Raw genomic sequence first — 21,475 nt, 5'->3', positions numbered from 1 at the left:
CTGCTGTATACAAGGTCATAGTTCATTTACATAACGTCAGAATAAAGCAAAAATAACTGCTATCACAAGCAAATGTGCAACTTTCATGTACCACCTCTTGTCCTTCAGTAAATCTTCAAAGTGTATCTCAAAAAACAGTTGTTTTTTTTTTTTTTTTACACGTCTCCTGTATTGCCACGGTGAGGAATGAAACTGTAACAGCTCTGAATTTCTGCATTGTATGATTTAGTTTTTAATACACAAAATACACACAATATCTGTTGAAATGGTAAAAGAAGCATTTCAATCGAAGGTGCAGAACCTTCCAAAAAAACCGCGATACTTTCTCATTAGCAGTCACGAGTACAAGCGTTTTGGCCGAGTCGACTTCGGAATGTAGAGGATGTGATCGTTCACTACGGACGTACGGTGATTTTTTTTTCTTTCCTCATCACCAAGCAATACGCTACTTAGAATAGAAAGTCTTTTTCTCTAAAATGAGATAACAGATGCTTAAACTGAACAACTGCAGAAAGAGGCCAGTGGTGGCTGTTAACTGAGACTGCGGACTGCAAACTGACATGCCTGCGGTTAGGACCGTTTTTGCAGAGGCAGTAGATTATGGGGCTGTTCTCCTCAATCATGGAAAAAAAGAACATCTTGCTATATAGAGCAAAGGCTGCTGTATTGTGGATTCTTACTAAACTAAATACATTATACATGTTTTTTGTTTGTTTGTTTTTTTTTTCCCCTCCCGGACACCGTTTCCTCATTTACATCATGGCAAAACAGCTATAACCACAAATGCATCCAGACACAGATGAATCTATATTTGTTTAATTTCTGCTATAAACATAATACGGCATCCTGTTTACTAGAGTCTGAACATGTAAATGTTTTGTCAACAGTCGCTATTAATTGCAGTACCTACCATGTGAGGTCCAAATGCAATGGTTTTGCTGCCCCCTTGTGTTTCAATCGTGGTATTAACACCAATAAGTGAAAGTGTGTAAAGTCTCTTCTGTTTAAATTTGCTGACTCCAGAACGTAAAAATTCAGCTCCGACACAAACCTGCTTCTCGAGCTTCTAAAGGATTGAAAGATATCCACACTTTAAAAAAAATAAATAAATAAACATTTATTCGTCTTTTTTTAAGAAACTGGCAAAACTACAGAATAGCAAAGGTTACAAAAACATCCATTGTGCAATCATTTCAGTAGCAGTACACAGTATTTAGTAGAAATAAATGGACCGTATATGGACTATGTACAATAAAACCGTAGCAACACGAGAGCAGAGTCTTCCTCCTTTCATTCCTTTATCTTTTTGAATCATTGTTCCACAGAACGGACCAGGGATCTTAACTCAGGCTGCTACACTACATCAGATACATCTTTAGGTGTTTATCACGGCCAGTTCCTCACCATCCACCTACTGTTTGTTTTCTGGTTATGGAGCTGGTGCTGTCTGTGGATTACGAGGAGTCTCGCACCTTCTGGGAGGGTTAAAAGTCTTGCTGATTCTGGGAGAGCGGACCATTCCCAGAGGAAGGAGGGGTGCTGGGTTTTGAAGGCGTGAAAGGTTCTCCATACCACGCTTCCTTTTCACACTCCTGGGGTCCTTAGTGTCTGAGTTTCCGGTGGGTATAGGGGCTCTTTTGGTCACAGGAGTGAAAGGGGAGAAAACTCGGCTTGCCTGGGGATAACGACAAAGCGTGGAAATGAGACAGAATTTGGTGGTTCGTTTCAAATCACCGCATTGCTGTGTCTTTCTACTGGACAACAATTTGAATAGTGAAACGATAAATAAACTCACATTATTCCTGAGGTTTGATTTTGACGCTGAGGGTAAACCTGGAGTTCTTGGGGACTCACAAGAGTTCAGGAAACCTGTTGGAATCAGGTTCGAGAGCTTCTCTTCAGCAACTATGAAGAAATGCTCATAATCCTGTATGGAAAGCAATCAATGGTACATAAATCTGCTGGCAAAAAAAAAATATTTTCCGTTTGAGCATAAAGCAAATATTCGCATGATTCTAGGTCACAACGAATCTGGGTTTATATAAAAGCTATTTGAGAAGCATCTCTGCTTTTAAATTCATTATTAAAATCGTAATTAAAAAAAAAAATAAATAAATAAAAAAAATTATTCAAACAGATTCTCTGAACCCATACATTAACATGACCAAGCAGTAGAAACTGTCCTGGTTACCTCAACAAACGTCTTCAGACGAGAAATATCTTTCTGTAAGTAGGCTTCTTTAGGGTTTGTAGAGAATAGAGCTTGTTCTCCAGCATAAAGGCTGGGGACCGGGCCAGACTGCTGTCGGAGCTGCAGGTTGATTACAGCCAGTAGAGCTAATGGTTTTACCAGGTCCTCCAGAGCAAGAAGAGCCAGGCTGCTACAGATCCTCACAGAAACAAAGTCAAACTTTTCATCCACTAAGTACAACACAGGAGAAGTACCTGTAACGAACAAACATAAAAAAAAGGAAGGAAAAAAAAAAAGTATTACAATGCAAAGGCTGTAGGTTTGTCTTCTCGTTAGCATGCATTACAGGTTATACATGAAAACAACATACGGGCAAATTTGAGTGAAATTTGTTAAGGTGAATATTTATGAGAGAAAAATTAGTAATGAGCAGAGGCGTTTTCATTTCTTTTTTTTATTTTGCTCAAATAAAAGACTATATGAGGGGGGCACGGTGGCTTAGTGGTTAGCACGTTCGCCTCACACCTCCAGGATTGGGGTTCGATTCCCGCCGCCACCTTGTGTGTGTGGAGTTTGCATGTTCTCCCCGTGCCTCGGGGGTTTCCTCCGGGTACTCCGGTTTCCTCCCCCAGTCCAAAGACATGCATGGTAGGTTGATTGGCATCTCTAGAAAATTGTCCGTAGTGTGTGATTGCGTGAGTGAATGAGAGTGTGTGTGTGTGCCCTGCGATGGGTTGGCACTCCGTCCAGGGTGTATCCTGCCTTGATGCCCGATGACGCCTGAGATAGGCACAGGCTCCCCGTGACCCGAGGTAGTTCGGATAAGCGGTAGAAGATGAGTGAGAGTAAAAGACTATGTGCCGATATGCAGATTAAACAACGTCAGTTTTATAATCTGCAAGTGAAGGGAGTTCCAGTTTCCAACAAAACGGGCAACAGAAAACGTAGTAAATTGTCCCCTACACACTAAATGTTACTTGTGACTAAAGCTTGTTGCACTTTTATGACTTATTCGACATATTTATTTTTGGACAGGATGTTATGATGGATTAATGACTACTGATAACGCTCGGTCCCACTAAACACTCGGAGATGAAGGAATTAAACAAACCTTGTCTGTCTGAGATAGAAACGATGTAGCCCACAAGGTCAACCTCTCCACACGTGGATCTGAATCCAGGGCTCTGAAGATCTCCGAATTTCACTGATTGTCTTGCAGGAAAATGTAAACTTAGCCATTGTGGGCAAACCTGTTTCATAGTACGGGACAATTACTCTGGTATCTGTTTCCATTTAGAATCGAATGTAACACAGAAATAAAATAAAACGTACACTTGGTTGCATATAGAAACATAATGTGAGGAGTTCTTTCTAATCGGAAAACTGCATTGAATGTAACCGCCACAGATTTACCTCAATGTCTTGAAACTGGGTTTTTTTGGTAGCTGTAAACTGGATGTTGGAAGTGCCAGAGCGTTTCTTGGTCTCTGATGTGGCCAGATGATAAGCTTTGTATCTGCAGCCTTCTCTCAGTAAGGATTGCAAGTCCAAAGAAGGCCTCCAGATATTCAGTGTGTATACTAGAAAATACACACAAACGGTTGCTTGAATATTAGCTGTAGTGTTAACATGCGGTCTGGTTAAAACATTTACGCTAGTTTAAGTCTTTCTTCTGCCGTGATTATTTTTGGCAGAGATTATCTACAGCTAGTGTACTGGAAACCCAAACGAAACCAATTTTTTTCCATTTAAAGTTACATCCTAAAACATGCGCACTCACGACGGCTGAATGCAAAATGCACATACAAAAGATTCCGGAATTGTTAGCTGTCGGTTTAAAGAGATTTTGCGGCTACGGAGATCGAAACATTCTTCTCGGCAGAGGTTTTTTTCACAGCCAAGCATTACAATGCGAGAAAGTCGGTTTTAATTTTTTCTGCCATCTATAATCTGAAGCATCGGAACACGAGATAAATCACTCACCGCAGCTGCTGTGTAAATCATTAGCATCAGCAATAGACAGTTTCCAGACAGGAGTAACGTCTCGGTTAGCGCAGCCCCCCTCAGCCTCCTGTACAGCCTTGTGCACCCGGTCCTGTAACTCCGCTCTCTTCCTTTCAGTTAAAACTTGCCTGTAGCTACTCACAGCTTTCACCTGCTGGGTGCTTAGATGGGCCTGTGTGTATATACATGTATCAAAAAAAGAATATAAAAATGGAAGCATGTAGAAACGTGTAGAACACAGAAAGGTTTCCCTGTATAATCATTAATATTTAGGTAAACAAAAACAAATGTTGCAACTTGTAGAAACACAAACTGTATTCCTGCTGCCACAAATCTACAAAGAAATGCACTATTATCTGTGGGTAGAGATTAAAGGTGGGGTGAACGATGTTTGAGAAATCCTTCAGAAAACCGAGTCGGGCCGACAAACAAAACAAACGTGTAGCCAATGAGAAGAAAGGGGCGTGTCTTGTCAATATGCGGTGGAGAGAGTGTTCAGTGCGCATGACATGTGGAGAGAGTGTTCAGTGCACATGTCTGACATTAGCCAAAAGCGATTGAAACATTGACATGGCGAATAAAAACGGAAAGCGAGGAAAGGCTTACGATAAGGCAAGAAGCAGGACACGTTAATATAGGATCAGCTTTCCATCGCTGGAGAGAACTGAACGTCTTCCGCATGAAACAGAGCTAAACCTTTTACGGTACAACGCACAGTACTACAAAAACACATTTGTATTACAATAGTATTTGTATTACCATAGCAGGTTCCGCCATAATAGTTGCCTGGGTTACATATCGTCGCTGTCAGGCGGAATCCTCGTATCTCCAAAACCGTTATTTTTCAGGAAATTAAAAAAACGCCGTACCTTATCTGCAGTGCACAGGGTTTAGTCCGCGTTGCAGTGGATTGTCTTGCGCTAAATTCCTGTCCTCAGACGAGCACCAGAACTAGCGGGGGTCAAGATTTTTTTTTCTTTGAGCCCAGTGTTTTGAAGACATTTACCTCAGAAGACGTGTTGATTCGTTACGACTCTTCTTGAGGAGAAATATGCCGCGGAGCTCTCACACGGAGTGAGGAAGAGGTGGACGGTTGAAGTGTCCAATGGAGTTATGAGATTTTCAAGACTTTAGATTGGTTAATAACTTGTAAAAATAACAGACCCACGTGGGGACTGACCAATAGCATCGATATGTGAAAAAATATGAAATTGACCAAATTTGGACATACGAGGTTTCCACCCGACAGCGACGATATAAATGTGTGGGGCGGAGCCATTAAAACAGGGGTGACGCCCATTTGGGTTAGGGGTGTGTCTGTTTTGGTGATTTCAAATGTCAACATCGTGCACCCCGTCTTTAAACCCTATATATAATAATAATAATAAAACACTACACTGCAGCACTACTTTTAGCCATTTCCTTCTTTATTTTGAGGTACGAGCTGCAACAGGCTGTGTTTTTTACTTGCACTTGACCTTCATAGCTAAGCCCTTCTGTTAATGCAGCCATTTTTCTATCGTTCAGCTAAAAAACTCCACCAATTTCTTGCTGTTACATACCTCCGTAGGAAAGATGAAAAATGCATTGAAACGTTAGTAGTAGAGTACAAACCACTTTATTATGGCTTTCATGTTACTGGTTGATTTTTTATAAAGTTTTAGAAAAGGCTGCTTAAATCTGATTAAGTGCTTTACCTCCACCAAAGCTGGATCGCTCTCCATCGCTTCATGAATCTCTTCCCCTTCCTGCAGGTTCTTGATCTCGTGCAGACTAAATGTTCTGCCTCTCCTGGTTTTCCTCTTTTCTGTAAATACACATATAGTAACCATTATTGTTGTAATCATTTTCTAGAAAGGACCTCGAGGAGTGTATTTAAAGAAATCGAGTCGTACCCTATGTAGGTTTTAGATTAGACAAAAATGTTCTGTGGCAGTTCAGTTACTTTGGGCCATAAATGACAAATTCAGACAAAATTGTGAGCCACATTTAGTTTCATTTAATACAGAACAATCAGTTCGATTAGACAGGGATTTCTATCTCAGATGATCAGTAATTTTATAAAAACACGGTCAGGCCATCCTTAAAAATATTTTGGTTTGCAGTAACACTCACTCACTCACTCATTTTCTACCGCGGGTCACGGGGAGCCTGTGCCTATCTCAGGCGTCATCGGGCATCAAGGCAGGATACACCCTGGACGGAGTGCCAAACCATCGCAGGGCACACACACACACACACACACACACACACACACACTCTCATTCACTCACACAATCACACACTACGGACAATTTTCCAGAGATGCCAATCAACCTACCATGCATGTCTTTGGACCGGGGGAGGAAACCAGAGTACCCGGAGGAAACCCCCGAGGCACGGGGAGAACATGCAAACTCCACACACACAAGGGTCGGTAGGTAGGTCTATATTTTTTTTTTCAAGTTTCAATTTAAAAAAAAAAGTACAATTTTGGTGATGGTGATTACGTAGGTATGACTTTAAACAAATTAGCATATCGTGACGTCACTGACTGGGTCTTCAACCCGTGCCTTGGGGCGCATCATTGCAAACCTTATTTTGATGCTGGGCACAGTTTTTCCAGAACTTCGTGCCAAGGTTAAAGCGGTGTCGAGCTGTTTTAATGAATTTTTTTAGATGTATTATGGTGCCCGAACCCATTAATATAATCTTATTGCTTTTGTATTAGTTGTTTGGTGGGTCTTAACGCAAATTAACAACCGGCAAGTCGGTCGGACTTAAAGCAAAAAAAAATGTAAAAAATTGAGTCGGTCCTAAATTGACAGGGTCGGTCGGGTTACGGGCAAACAAGAATATTTTTAAGGATGGCCTCATTATTCTTCACCTAGCAGCAACGCCACGGCCGAATACTGTGGCACAAAGACAACAATAAGCGGTCGTGATTTCTGTAACACATCATACCTTCTTCCTCTTTCTCAAGCTGAGCTTGTATTTTGGAGAACAGGTGCTCCAATGTCTTCTCTTTGGTCCTGCTGTATCCTGCTACTTCTCTGACTTCAGCTCGCTCGTTGCGAAACACAAAGACAGAACCGGGCTTCTTTTCCATCCACTATTTAATAAGACAATGTTAACAACCAGAATTAACACAAGTAACACAACCATGTGGTTTAGTCAAGTCTGGATTTCAAGATTACTGTTGCAGGAAACATGCTATTAAACAGATCAAAACCTCAATGAAAAGCTACCAGGGGCAATAGTGCAGAACTAGTAGAGGCTTGGGTTTGAATAACGTTATTGTGATAATTGTGAAATGAGATCAAATAAAACACACCTGTATTGGGTAACTCCTTAACACGGTGATGTCCACACGACTCGCCACTCCTCCGTTAGCATACAGCGCTGAAAGCAACAGCGGGAAGGGTCGAGGGTCTTTATAGAAGCCGAGCTTTGTGTCCCAGCGTGCTCGTCTTGTACTGTTTGCCGAAATCTTTAAAAGAGGCGGGAAAAAAAAAAAGAAGATACGTTAATAGTAACGGAAACGGAGAGACGGACTTTAAAGTGACAGTCGAGACGCGAGTCTTGCCATAGGACACGAAGGTTATAGTTTTCTGTGTGGCATGATGTCCTTAAGTCAAAAACGAAAAACGATACCGTTTGCATCTTCCACGCTTTTCTAGCTCGCATACGCACAGACTTAATATTTCTTCTGAATGAAAAATATCACCAAACCTTGAGCATGAGTGATTCAGGAGCCTCTAGAGGAGGACAGGCGTCTTGAGAGCCGATTAATTCTGCGCCGTGGATCAGAAGTTTCACACCCACGCTGAGACGGCCTTTTCGCAGCATGGTAGACAAAGGCAAGTCCAGCAGCGCTTTGATGGGATACCAGCCGTCGGTAAGCCATACGACTGCAGCGGGTGACTCGGGTTTTGTATCTGTTGTGTTCGTGGCCTCCTTTGTCCTGACTAAACTTTGGTCATCTTTGGCAATACCACACACACAAAGCACTATGGTCTTGGCTGGTGTGTCGTCTCTCTCTATAATCTTCTTCAGGGCTGATCTTTGACTGTGGTCCACCTCAACGTCATACCTGAGAATAATAAATTACCTGTTGTTCATAATGTTCCCCATAACTATGGTCTTCTTTCCCTTATCGGTAAAGCATGAAAAGGCGATTCATCATTTTCTAGACTACGTCCAAACAATACACCTGTATGTTATAGAAATGCACAGAACATCTAATACCTGAGTTTGAGCTGTAGGAGCACCTGCTCTGGAGTGAAACACCGACCACCCAGAATTTCTGGGAAGGCTCTTTCCATGGAGGCGCGTTTCCACACAACCCACCGATAGTGGTTATACACCCATGCTTCACTTATCAGTTTGGGGTCAACACCAGGAGTATCACACAAGGCTCTGCCAAAGCACAATATTCCAGTTATAGTAACTACACAATGTGAGTAAACAGAACAGACATTTTTAAAACATCTCTTACCTGTAGAACTCCTCTTTACCCAGCATTCCCTTGTTGTCTGGAATCAGCCACCCACCGTCAGCCAGCTGAATCCCTCCGGTGTCTCGGAGAACGTCACGTCTGAAAAACTCATCACAGTTGAATCGGAACGACTCTGCGTTCTCGCTGGTTATCTGGGCCACGTTGAAGGATACACCATGCTGATAGAGCTACAAAGAGAGAGAAAAAAAAGCTTAGTAGCGGCTAAAACAGACGCCAGATTTTAAATAGTAAGAATGAATAAACAAAAACAAACAAACAAACAAACAAACAAATAAATAGAAATCACCTGTTTTTCTGTGTGGAGGTCAGGACACTTGTATCCTACAGCCTCTTTCAGGGAAATTCTGCTCACCCCGGACGTCTTAGCCAGGTAAAAAGTCCCAGGTAGAGGTCGAACTCTCTGATGCTTCTTTTTTCTGATTCTCATGTTCTGAATATCTCGTGCTAACTCCAAGGACTGCTGCCAAATTACTTTAATAGAGGAGAACGAGACCAAAATTAACAGAATAATTAACACACAAACCCATTTACTAGGCAGAAGGAAGACCAAAACCCACGGTGTAGTTATTGCATCATTGAGGTTATTTTTAAGAATGGTAAATATTTACGAATAAGCAAAGCAACAGTCTAGTGTAACTGCTGATTAAAAATGACCGACTTGTCCGTATTTTAATCGACCAAAGTAACCAAAGTTCAACCTTCTCATCTCAATAACAGGCTACATGTACAGTAGCTGGTGTTTTTATTTTTTAACCATTCTTTTTTTTCCTTTGGGCACCACACAGTAGGGCTGGGCGATATGGCTGAAAACTGTATCACGATATCAGTGTTTCGTATCAGTTGATATCGATAATTATTGATATTTTTTATGACCCATTTAAAATAAGTGCCAGGAGAAAAATATATTACATTTAAACATTTTTATTTTAAACTTAACCTTCCTCTGATTATAATCCCATGAGTTATTAAGACAGAAATGTCAACCACCAGGAAAACTCACATAATTATAATGTAAACATAAGTCTAAAGTCACAATGAACACTTAACAATGATCTCTTAACATTTAAAGTGCAAAATGAAAGAAAATGTAAGAAATGCTTAATAAAGTGTAATAATATAGTGCAAAGTGTTAAATATAAACATAGAGAAACCTGAGAATTTAGTGCAAGTTTGGTGCTAGGAAGTTCACTAGCTGTTCACCAGAAGGTTTATGCAGGTTTTATATTTCAAACCTGCAGAAATCTGAAAAAGTAACAAGTTATTCTTACTCTAATCATACTTGAAGTTGAACTATTCAAGTATATTTTCAGTCCAGTTTTATTTACAATTTCCTCGCTCGCTGCGGCTCATTTTCTGCTGATCAGTCGCCGGTTACTGAAGAGGAATCCAGCAGACCAGCATGAGACAACGATACTGTATGGTGCAACCAAACTTGATACTGTTACATGATTGGCTGTTAGCGTGTCACTCCCTACGTTGCTAGGTTACCAGAGAGTGAGTGCCTTTGTTAATGCAACCAAACTTGCTTCGCAAAATCCGTTTTCTTCCGACGTAGAATAAAAAAATATATCGAACGTTTTATCGAACACATTTTTTATTGATATCGATCACGTGTCTATCGCGATACATATCGTTATATCGCCCAGCCCTACCACACAGCGGTCAATAAATCGAATGCAAAGAAATGCATAAAACTCCCACTTATTATTAAGAAAAGAACTTTTTAAAGCAACTTGCTTACCGTTTGTTTCACCAAGGACAGTTGTATCATTTTCCAGCATGTCCTCTCTCTTGGTTTCTTCTGTTTTCTGTTTGTCTGTTTTTCTGGCTGAATGATACATGTTGCTTTCACAACTAGAGCTTGTGATGGCTGGGGAATCGGCAGAAATCAGTGGTGAATCCTTCACATAAACGTTACCTGACGTATCTTTCTTTTTAATGGGTGGAACAAACACACTGGGAACTTGAGCCACAGCTGTGGGAACACGGGTTTTTGGCGTTTCCTCCTTAAGGTTTTTTCGAAAAGGTGGTATAAACACTGGAGCCTTGGGGTCTGAGGGTCTCCTTTTGAGGTGACCTTGGTTGGCTGATGCTTGGTCCACAACATTCCTGTAAGTCAAAAAAATGAGAAAAAAAAAAAAAGTGTTTGCTTTAATTCTACTTATGTATAAAGGAAGTTTTTTCCTTTGAAAATTCAGGTCTATGTTGCGTTGCATACCTGGACGGATAAGTGATATTGGGTTTCAGGTTGTATTTGAAGACTCTTCGGTCACTCAGAGTCCCTGTAAACATGAGGCCAAGTGTATATGACAAGCAAATTGGATAAATATTGAAATAAGACACTTATTTGCGAATCACCCCGATGCGAATCACCATCCCAAAGAAGACTATTGTCCTATTGCTATATCAACAGCAACTCCAGGAAAGTTCCTAATGATAGATTTTTGTTTTACCCATTAAAAGGTGAAATGATCGATATTATTAATTTTGTAAAAGTAATATGGGAAACTCTGTAGAAATGATTTAGAAATAGACCGTTGAATCACTGTGTCAGAACAACTATTAAACAGCTTTAAAAGAAAGCAATAAATAAAAAATGAATAAAGAGGAAACCTGCTTTTTAGTGTGGAATGTTGTTTGTATTTGGACTTCCCCCAAACACATGCCCCTAATGACCCCTTCCGATGCTCATAAATCATTATGGGGAGATGTTTAGATTGTATATTTGGCTTTGAACACATATGAAAGTGATGACATGACAGTCCTTGCTAATGACAGGTCAAGTATAACTTTTAAAGGTGGGGTGCACGAAGTTTAAAAAATGCTTCAGAAAACTGAGTCGGGCCGACTAACAAAAACGTGTAGCCAATTAGCAGAAAGGGGCGTGTCTCGTCAATATAAGGCAGAGAGTGTGTTCAGTGCGCATGTGTGACATTAGCCGAAAGCGATTGAAACACTGACATGGCGGATACCTGCCGTTACCTCTGCCTCGGGTTCTAGGTGTTGAACGTTGTCTTCCGCGTGAAACGGAGCTAAACCTTTCACGGTACAACACACAGTACTACAAAAACACATTTGTATTACCATAGTATTACTCATTGAGTTCATTTACTGATAAAAATATCCCCTCGGCCAGCTGCCCCAGCAGGTTCCGCCATAATATTTGCCTGGGTTACGTGTGTATGTGTGGGGCGGAGCTATCAAAACAGGGGTGACACCCATTTCTGTTAGGGGCGTGTTTGTTTTGGTGATTTCAAATGTCAACATTAGCTTTTAAACATCGTGCACCTTTAAGAGTGGAGCTTTGTGTATTGGCTCAATGAGTAAAAAAGAAAAATCTGATTTTTTGGTCTGTTTACAGTGAAGAATGTGAGACAATTTAGTTCCGGTTATCACTTATATTACAAAAAATAAAAAAATAAAAGTGCACTACTATCAAAGCTGTTATAAGAAAATTAAATCAACCAATCAGATATGTGGTATAATAAGAATTTGATGCTTATTTTACAACACTAACCATTGGGGCTGCTTTTCATTGGAGCGCAGGCTGTTCCGTCGTCTGAGATCTGGTCAAACTCTGAAACAAGTCTTCTTTTCAAAGGAGGTTGGCCTTAATACAGTAGGATTAAAACGTGAATGAGTAGTGTGTAACAGAAAAACATTTTCCGCCCTTCTAGCTGAAAGGTCTTACCTGTCAAATGCTCGTCATCCGACGGCCGCTTTCGTGTTCCTGCGTTCACCCCTAAGCGTATCTCCTGACGTTGAGCAGGACTTTGCCTAACGTCAGTGTCCAAGCTACTCATCAAACCACTCTCATTGAGATCATCCTCTAAGAGCGCTTTGGTGCAAGCCATTGCTTCTTGCTCAAAATATTTTTGCTGGGTTACAGTGCATCCATCAAGATTTAAAGAATGGCAGCTCAGCAGGGAAGGATTATCCTGAGTGGCCGGTGATGACGGGTGAGGTGGATCAGTGGCTTTGGTCTCTGACTCGATAGGTTTCTTGTCAATAGCTGTAGATGGAGAGTCATTGGTAATTTTACCATTAGTAACTATTTGGGTATCACAATCTCTGAACATCTCGTACGCTACTGCGAGGGCCGATTTTGACACGCAAACACCTTTTCCGCTGGCTGTGCTAAAGCCACAATTTCCTGATCCCAAGTGCTCAGCCTTTGGGCCTCCATTAATCATGTTCTCATATCGTCCTTCAGATTTTCCAGCATTAACTGGCACACTTGCATTCCTAGCACACAAAGCTTCACCACTAGAACTTCCACGTTCGACTGAACCGTCGACGCTACCGACGGACACGTCCTTACTCCTGTTCGGCTCCTTTTCTGACACGCCGTTTTTGTTACCGGCGGCATTGGAAGGCAATGTGTGTGTAGGTTCAGAACCTGCTGCTGATGTCTTTGCAGCTGACAAATTACAGGGATCAGGTCCTAATCCATCCACATCACAGTCAGTAAAAAGACTCTTTGCTTTCTGGAGGGCTTTCTCAGAAACGGCGACTTTCCTTCCGCTTGCTGTGCTAAAGCCGTAGGTTTTTCCCGCAACCACGGCCTCGTTTTTGGAAAGGATCCCTGCTTCTGATATTTCCAATCTCCTTTCACCAGGTGAAGCAGCATTTGAATCATCCAACATAGCTCTAGCTCTCTGAAGTGCGTCGGCTGAAACGGACACCGCAGCACCGCTTGCTGTACTGAAACCACAGACAGATGGTGGTTGAAGAGTCTCAGAGGAGGTTTTAGCGAATTTCCTTTGGACATATTTATTTAAATCCGTGGAGTCTTTCTTTAAGGTCTCTTTGTTCGGATTGTCTGTTCCAGGCAAATTCACCATGTTTCCCGCAACTGCCTTAAAGCCACAGTCATCCATCACACTTGTGTCGTCTCTTTTTACTTGAGAAACATCCACACAATCGGAATCGCAATTTTTAAAAAACGTCTTGGCTTTCATAAACGCTTTTTCAGAAAAGCTCACTCCTTTCCCACTTGCCATCTTGAATCCGTTGACAAACGTGTGCTGGCCTGTATCTCCTTCGAGATCCAGCTTTGTATTCGTTTCCTTGGATTTCGCTTCATCTGAGCTTCTCATGCAGTCATTAATATCTTTGAAAATGGTTTTTGATTTTTGAATTGCACTTGCTGAGACAGACGCTTCTTTGCCGTTGGCCATTTTAAACCCATTACTCTCGACGGATCGAGGAGTTGGACACGTTGCCTGTTTTGTGTCAGGGCTGATTTCAAAATTGTGTTCTTTTCCACCTTTTGGTAAAGATCCATCAGACGTCTTTGATTCCGCAACTACGTCTGCCAATAAATCAGAAGAATTCTGTGCTGAAGTCCAAGAGGTGGCTTTTGTTTCTGCAGGGAAAATGTCATACTTGGATTCTTTGCCATTTGCAAGTTCAGTTAGAAGTTCCTTTGCATTTTGATGAGCGTTTTCTGAGATCTTTAAATCCTTTCCTCCAGTAGTACTAAATCCATAACTTACCGTGCTGCTCTGATTTAAACCTGGTTTCTGTGCTACACTTTCTTGTCCTGTTTCCAGATTTGTTTTGCTACACATCTGTTTACACGTTTCAGCCTCTTCGCTTATTGACCTCGCATTTCCGTTACACGTATTTATCCTTGGTTTTGGTTCGAGATCGGATTCCATGCAAAACGTGTCCTGGTGGTCACCTGGTCGATTTTCCATTTGTTTAACGGTATCTGCTTCGCTGTCACTCTCGAGACTAAAGTTTCCTTCCGTGTCCTCTATATCTGCAAAAAGGCTTCTGGCCTTGCTCAGACATTTCACAGAGATGCTCACAGCATTTCCCTTTGCGGTTCTAAAGCCAGAACAAAAAGCCTTTTCCTGCACACTGTCATCAGCCTTATTCTGCATTTCCCATGAAATAAGACAAGACTTCCTGATATTTAAATTTTGAACGGCCATGTCTCCGTTCATCAGACCGTTTGGGACCGAAGCATGCGTATCTGCCTTGGACTGATGTTTTTTTAAGACCTGCCTCTCAGTTAAATCACAGTTAAAGCTATCATCAAAGTCAATACCAGCAAGTATCTCAGGGTCCCACTCTCGCTCCAGCTGCAGGCTATCTGGATATTTTGAGTCCATCTTTGTGCGTTTAAACTGTGTAAACTCACACTGGCTGCCTGCGTCCTCTAACATACTACACAGCTCGGTCACATCCGCCCTTTGCGAAGCCGTCAAAAACGAACTTCCATCATCTTTGCCGGTGGAATGTTGTGAAGATTTATACGGCTTGGCAGCTTTTATACTGCAGACCTGCGTCTTGTTATCCGTCAGACATGAATCTAACTTCTCTTCATCCAACTCCTTGAAAATGTCTTTAGCTTTCTCGAGATTCACAGATGAGACAGTTATACTTTTGTTAGACGCAGTTTTAAAGCCAGATTCGTTTGTTTGGCACATGAACATGCTAGGAATATTCGCTGAAGCTTCCTCAGACCTTAAAACACTTTCATTAGAAGTTTCTTTTCCAGCTTCATGTCCATGCTGATGGCTTTCCGAAGGCAATTTCTCTCCAGCAGTGTTTGCTATTACAGGTTTGTAAGATTTGCAGCAGTTTGTACCTGCTTGTACTGGCTCGGTTACGCCTGAAGTGCCTGTGTGAGTCATGCGCTCTGAGGATTCGTCTAATGCTGCTTTGGCTTTCACTAAAGCTTCAGGTGGTACTACAATAATCGCATTATTTGCTGTTTTAAAACCAGAATAAAGATGTTCGGTGTCGTTGCATGGTAACGTTTCCAGGCTAAAACCAGAACGAACTGTAGGACAGCCACCGTCGCAGTCTGTGCTCTCAAAAGATTGTATATTTGTGAAAGTAACGACTTCTGCTGTCTGACGGTCTACATGACCTTCACACTGTAGCGTAGCTACTGCTTTAGGCTGCATATCACTTATTTCTACCATAGTGCAAGCTGGGATTAAAACACATTCATGGCTGCTCTGTGCAATTTTTTGTGGCGCTTTTAACGAGTTCACTTCCTGAGTGAAATCCTCCGCAAACGCTTTGCAAAGCTGAGACATATCGAGCTCATGGTCTATGTTAAGAAGTGTAGGATGGACCTGCTTAACAGTAGTTTCTGCTGGCTGGACCGACTGATCTCCGGTGTCTGTGTGGACATCCTCTTCATGACCGGAAGCTTCCTGGTAGTGTTTTCCAACCGCAGCATCTACAGAGATGACAAACGAGAGCAGTTTAATAAGATGAATGAAGACAATGAATAGATGGGATATGAAAATGCAGACAGCATGAAGGAAGAATTCTCATACCAGTGACATTGTGCATTTTTTTACTATCTGAATTTTGCACTGGATACACAAACTTCCTGGGTTTTCTTGAGAAGGAAAGTGCAGGAGATGCCTCCGATAAAGTAACTTGCCCCTGAGACTTCTCAAGAGTCGAATCAGGAGTGAACGTCTGTTGCTCGGACGTGCGCGAAGACGACCGTCCAAGCTGTGCGATACGGTTTGTACGATCATCCACTCCAGGACTAGCGAGTTTACTTGAGATTTCAGAGATACATGCTTGGTTTGTCTTGGAGTATTGAACATCAGATAAACTTAGCGGGGTCCAAGTTGTAAAATCCTTATTATTAAGCTGACTTGAAAATAAAGGGGACTTTAAATTTGCAACAGAAGCGCTGGTAACTGTCTTTGATGCGGATGGACGATCTGTAGTGTGCTCTACTGTCTCTAATACTTCCTTAGAAACACCGTTTAATCTCTTTTTCCTTTCCGTGGTTTTAACCCTTCGCAGGGAGGAGCCGCTGTTCTTGAAGAAGAAGGACAGCACGTCCTCAGCTCCGTCAAGAACGCTCTCCACTGTGTTCCGCAAATTGCTGTCCTTAATCGCATCCGGTACCGTCTGCCTCCAAACACCTTCTATGTTGTCGGAGGATGAATCGGATTTATGTTCATCTGCATGGACGTTCCCACCGTTTATGTCTGCGGAAAAATGGATTTTTGAAGAAAGATTTGAAACTACTTCCCCACTTAATATACACTTAATCCAAATGAATATGTATACACGACGAACCGTTGTGCCGCACACCGGATGTTGATTCCGAACCTTTTGAGAGTGATGGAAACAGCTTTCGAACAATCTGTACATAAAAAAAGTGATTATAAAATCATTTTTAAAAAAAAACCTCCTTGAGTTTATACCAAGATTCAACCAGTGACCATGCAACAGGAAAACATTCATTTTCTATGTGCAATTTCAATAAATCGGTGACTTTTGTTTTTTTTGTTGTTTTTTTTGTTTTTGCAAATTAGGTATGCCTAATTCATACCTAATTCATTTGCCGAGAGAAATCTGACTGCCTTGAATGATTCATCAGACCAATCTCATGGCATGAAAGGTACAACATTTATTCAGTTCCCCACTCTCAAATGTATGCTGCATTTATGGTACCAACAGTATTTTGCACAGTATGGAGGCCAAAATGGAGGCCAAAATGGAGGCCTTCATGGACGGGTGACTTTTGCTTGCTCTGGCTTGAGTGACAGGCCGGTTGAGTAGAGTTATGAGTTGGTAACACTCATTACTTCCACAGAATGGTGATTAGTACAGAGTTATTGATCTAAGTCGTGTGTCTGTATATTAATTGATCCAAAGCTAATAATGCTATAAACTAATTTATAAGTAGAGAAGGGAAACTATACATTGTTCGCGGTCTGTCCGTTCGACGGACTCTATAAGCAAGGAAGGAACCGGTAGTTAAGTTTACAGCAAGTTGAAGTCGCAAGTTAAGGAGCAAAAAAGTAATAAGTGGTAAAGGATGTTGTGCAGCCACAAGCCACAACCGAAGCATTTACTGCACACCAGTGACGCATGTGGATACCCACTAGACAGAAGCCTTTATGTAGTCACACAGAATTTCACTGGGCTGTAATGTATTTCTTTAAATATATAACTTTGGAGATTGGGTTCAGAGCACAGGTCAGACATGATACAGTGTCCCTGGAGCAGAGAGGGTTAAGGGCCTTGCTCAAGGGCCCAACAGTGGCAGCTTGACAGTGCTGGGGCCTGAACCCTGATCTTCAAATCAACGACCCAGAGCCTTAACTACTTGAGCCATCACTGCCCAATAGTGTTAATTTCGTCAGACGAAACGAGACGAAATATGTTCGTCAACAACCTTTTTTTCATGACTAAGACGAGACTAAAACGAGACGATGACAAGACTGCACCACTGTCCAAAAACGCTGACTAAGACTAAATTAACATGCATTATTGTTGACGAAAAAAGACGAGACGAAAATGTTTTGTATAAAATAAAAACTAAGATAAAATCTCTCTTCATTTTCGTCTACAATTGTCTGCTTTTTCATCAGCTGTTACGCCTTTAAAATATTCACAACGAGTTCGCGGCTTCGCGCTGTTTAGTGTGTGCATAGAAACAATTCGTCCAGACGCCGCTCAAAAAATAAATCCTGAGCGCAAGTCCACTCCTGGTCTTGTCAGGCTTTTTGTGTTAAATTATATTTCCTGTCGCTGCACAGGCTCTTTTATTGTACATGACAGCTTATGTCCCGATGGCCGGTCTTTGCATTACGATTAAAAGCAGTATCAATAAAGTACAAAATGTGATGTGCAGTCAAGTTCGAGTGAAACATGTGTGAAAGACTTTTTTTACTGAAATATTTATCAGTAATAATCTCAGTAATAATGTGTTATTTTAAAAAAAGACTACAATTTTTTGACTAAAACTAGACTAAAATTAAGACAGTCGACTAAAACTTGACTAAGATACCTTGAGTTTTCTTTTGACTAAAACTAGACTAAAATGACGAGACTTTTATTCGACTAAAACTTGACTAACAAAAAAAGATATGTGAATGACTAAATATGACTAAAACTAACAAGGACATTTGACACAAGACTAAGACTAAATTAAAAATAGGTGACGAAATTAACACTACTGCCCAATACCCATAACCCATATAAACACAAATTAGACTACAATGAATTCAACTACAAACCCCAGACTAAAATGTGTTTAATTATCTACTTACAATGACTTCTTTGTCTCTGAGAAAACTTACTGGTGAAGACTGGCACTCTGTTTTTTTGGCTGTTGAAGCAGAAATAAACCGTCATTAATATAAATTACGTAGAGAGAGAGAGAAAAACAAACAAAACATAATCTATTGATAAATGTCTATACTAACATAAAAGAACGGTGGGGGACAATGATGGTGTGTTAAAGGAACTGCTCCAAGACAGATCGGGGTTTAATTGAGCTCCGAGGCTCTCGCTGATGCGATGTGCAGATGAGGCTGGTGTCTAAGAAAACATTTTGATCGACGGGATTAAATCTGTAATTTTGAGTTTCAAGAAGATTTGGATTATAAACAGAGTGGGATATAATACAGGAATGTGTCTTACTGTTAAATCTGTTGGTGTGTCGAGTAGATCTGTAATGACAAACAAGCAAAAAAGCAACACAGGGCTTATTGTTGGGGTATTTTAATGTTAAATAATAATAAAAGAATACTTTTTGTATATTAAAATATGTACCAAATAAGAAACTTCAGAGATTGTACATACAAAAGAAGACTATTATATTCATGTCAGCAAGGTGTAATGTGGCATGACTTATTTTCATATAAAAGCATGGTCTGGACGGTTATTTCACTTATATCACAGCGAATTTTAAACAATTACGAGAGAGACAGAGAGAGAACTTCGCTGTGGTATAATAAATTTTAATAGATAAAGATTTTCCTCTGAACAATAGCATTGTTTCTTACCCAAGCATGCACTTGTCTTTAGTGATCCCCATTCTTTATGAAACCGCTGGCTAGAGAAACAAATAATAATAATAATAATAATAATAATAATAATAAAAAAACAACAACAAAAGACCTTGTATTTATACCTCACGTATAACATTTTACAAACATACATACAAAAAAAAGTTGCATGGAAAGCACAAAGAAAGGAACGCATTTGTTATTCAATGACATGCATAACAACAAGGTGCATAACATGACACAAAAGGTCATCATGAGTGAAGACTGAAAAAAAGATGAATGTCAAACATACACTCAACCACTGACACCTCTCTCTCTCATTATATATATATATATATATATATATATATATATATATATATATATATATATATATATATATATATATATACACATGTATATATGTAAAGTGAGCAGAAAACACAAGAGCTCTAACAAATGAAATTTTTCCTTTTATTTTAAGGCAGTTATTAAGGCAAAGTTAGTTACCTGTCTTTAGCTAAGTCAAATAGACATGGGCTTGATTCTGAACCTGGTGGAGCAGGAAACATTTTCCCCGTCCCTGTGGTGTAAAGGGGAAAAAAAAAAAAAACATGCTTCTGGAGTCACATGAAGTATATGTAGATCGTAAAGGCTTGCTGTCCGTTAAAATGCTTCAATGCATTGGAAGAAAACCAAAAATGATTGTTTTATTACAAATGTGCTTTACAAAATAGTGAAATAAACACTGATTCAGCATCAGCTGCTTTCTAAATTTGTAACCATTGTTTTAAATTGTGACATCAGTGATATCTCGGTGTGTGTGTGTGTGTTAGTCGTTTGATCACAACATCGATATTCTCTAATCACACCACTCTTCCACCCTGCAAAGGTTGCCTACCTGAATTGGGAGTATCTTCAAGACCTGCGGCAGGAGAATGTGGCCGTCTGCGCCTAAATATTCTGGGTGTCGAACACATCTGACTGTCCAAGACTGGTGTCTCTGGAGCTCTGAAAATGACCTTGTCCTTGTCCTTATGTGCTGTGGAGTTACCGCAGCCATCTTCAGAAGCTCTCACAGTCAACTCTTCAAACCAGTCTGAATTTAGTGGCCCGAGTTCTTCAATAATAAAAAAGAAAAACAAAACAAAACAAAAAAGCAAGTTCGGTTAAAGGTGAACAATGTTGAAATGCGCACTGCTTTCATTTAGAAAAATGACTTGAAAAGAAAGACAATTTTCTCTCTTATTGCTATTGCGAACTGAAACATTGTGTTGTGTGTTGTTTTACCCCTAGACACTATGTAAAAGTACCCGTTTCAATTCGATGGAAGAAGTCGTCAAACATTTCGTCTTGCGTTCGTCAGCGTGAGTCTGAGACAAAGTCTGAGACAAAGACGAACTGGCCTTTGAAGACAGCTGAAAAGGAGACAAAACTAAAATTTATATAAAGATGTAGTCACAGATCTGAAGAGTGACGTGAATTTCAACTGCACTGAAATAAAGGTCTCTTAAAATTCTTTACCGTGCTTAAGATTAAACGCATACTTTTTATTAAAATAACATTTTTAATCCCTTTAATAGGTTTAGCCTGTGTTAGAGCAATTATCGCACATTTCTCAACATGTTCTGATCTGATTCATGAACTCAACAGTACTGTGCTATAAGGAATTGTCATGCGATATATAGTTAGTTAGATTTCTTTAGATGTTAATGCAGTAGTTTCTGACAGCCCTAATATATAAATACTCGGCATGATTCAGAAGTCTGTGGAAAGGTCTGTGATGTCCATATCGACATTTTATTTTGTCTGCATTTAGAGATTCACATGAAATCAGTAATTAATTCGATGAATTTTCCAAACAGAAAACCCAACAATCTTCCTTCATAATATTTTTTACACTGTTGTGACTTTGCCAGTTTTGACGTTTATGCATCTCTTTAGTGACTTTTACTTTAAAAAGTGCCCACTGACTATTAAGTAGTAACTTTTGGGCACAACTGTGCTGAC

General features: G+C 40.4%; 1 protein-coding gene across 1 annotated transcript in view; it reads right to left on the bottom strand.

The window, feature by feature from the left end:
* Window positions 1-1,097: 1,097 nt before the first annotated feature.
* The window catches only part of brca2 (BRCA2 DNA repair associated), a 22,390-nt gene continuing 2,012 nt past the window's right edge, over window positions 1,098-21,475 (bottom strand). The window contains exons 2-27 of the mRNA XM_060888446.1: window positions 20,779-20,883; window positions 20,367-20,585; window positions 19,976-20,048; window positions 19,484-19,533; window positions 19,119-19,147; window positions 18,902-19,016; window positions 18,746-18,804; window positions 16,764-16,830; window positions 15,998-16,672; window positions 12,385-15,897; window positions 12,211-12,303; window positions 10,912-10,975; window positions 10,435-10,802; window positions 8,980-9,164; window positions 8,673-8,860; window positions 8,423-8,593; window positions 7,907-8,267; window positions 7,509-7,664; window positions 7,139-7,286; window positions 5,893-6,002; window positions 4,175-4,367; window positions 3,605-3,771; window positions 3,303-3,441; window positions 2,192-2,445; window positions 1,796-1,927; window positions 1,098-1,675 (exon numbers count right to left, since the gene is read on the bottom strand). Coding sequence (XP_060744429.1) covers window positions 1,430-1,675; window positions 1,796-1,927; window positions 2,192-2,445; window positions 3,303-3,441; window positions 3,605-3,771; window positions 4,175-4,367; window positions 5,893-6,002; window positions 7,139-7,286; window positions 7,509-7,664; window positions 7,907-8,267; window positions 8,423-8,593; window positions 8,673-8,860; window positions 8,980-9,164; window positions 10,435-10,802; window positions 10,912-10,975; window positions 12,211-12,303; window positions 12,385-15,897; window positions 15,998-16,672; window positions 16,764-16,830; window positions 18,746-18,804; window positions 18,902-19,016; window positions 19,119-19,147; window positions 19,484-19,533; window positions 19,976-20,048; window positions 20,367-20,585; window positions 20,779-20,812 — 7,809 coding nt within the window. The 5' untranslated portion in view covers window positions 20,813-20,883 and the 3' untranslated portion in view covers window positions 1,098-1,429. The remainder of the gene's footprint in view (window positions 1,676-1,795; window positions 1,928-2,191; window positions 2,446-3,302; window positions 3,442-3,604; window positions 3,772-4,174; window positions 4,368-5,892; window positions 6,003-7,138; window positions 7,287-7,508; window positions 7,665-7,906; window positions 8,268-8,422; window positions 8,594-8,672; window positions 8,861-8,979; window positions 9,165-10,434; window positions 10,803-10,911; window positions 10,976-12,210; window positions 12,304-12,384; window positions 15,898-15,997; window positions 16,673-16,763; window positions 16,831-18,745; window positions 18,805-18,901; window positions 19,017-19,118; window positions 19,148-19,483; window positions 19,534-19,975; window positions 20,049-20,366; window positions 20,586-20,778; window positions 20,884-21,475) is intronic.

Source organism: Tachysurus vachellii, chromosome 15 (genome assembly GCF_030014155.1).
Source record: "Tachysurus vachellii isolate PV-2020 chromosome 15, HZAU_Pvac_v1, whole genome shotgun sequence".
NCBI classification, from domain to species: Eukaryota; Metazoa; Chordata; class Actinopteri; order Siluriformes; family Bagridae; genus Tachysurus; species Tachysurus vachellii.
The sequence above is the reverse complement of the archived record's forward strand: the minus strand, read 5'-3'. Positions and strand labels throughout refer to the sequence as shown.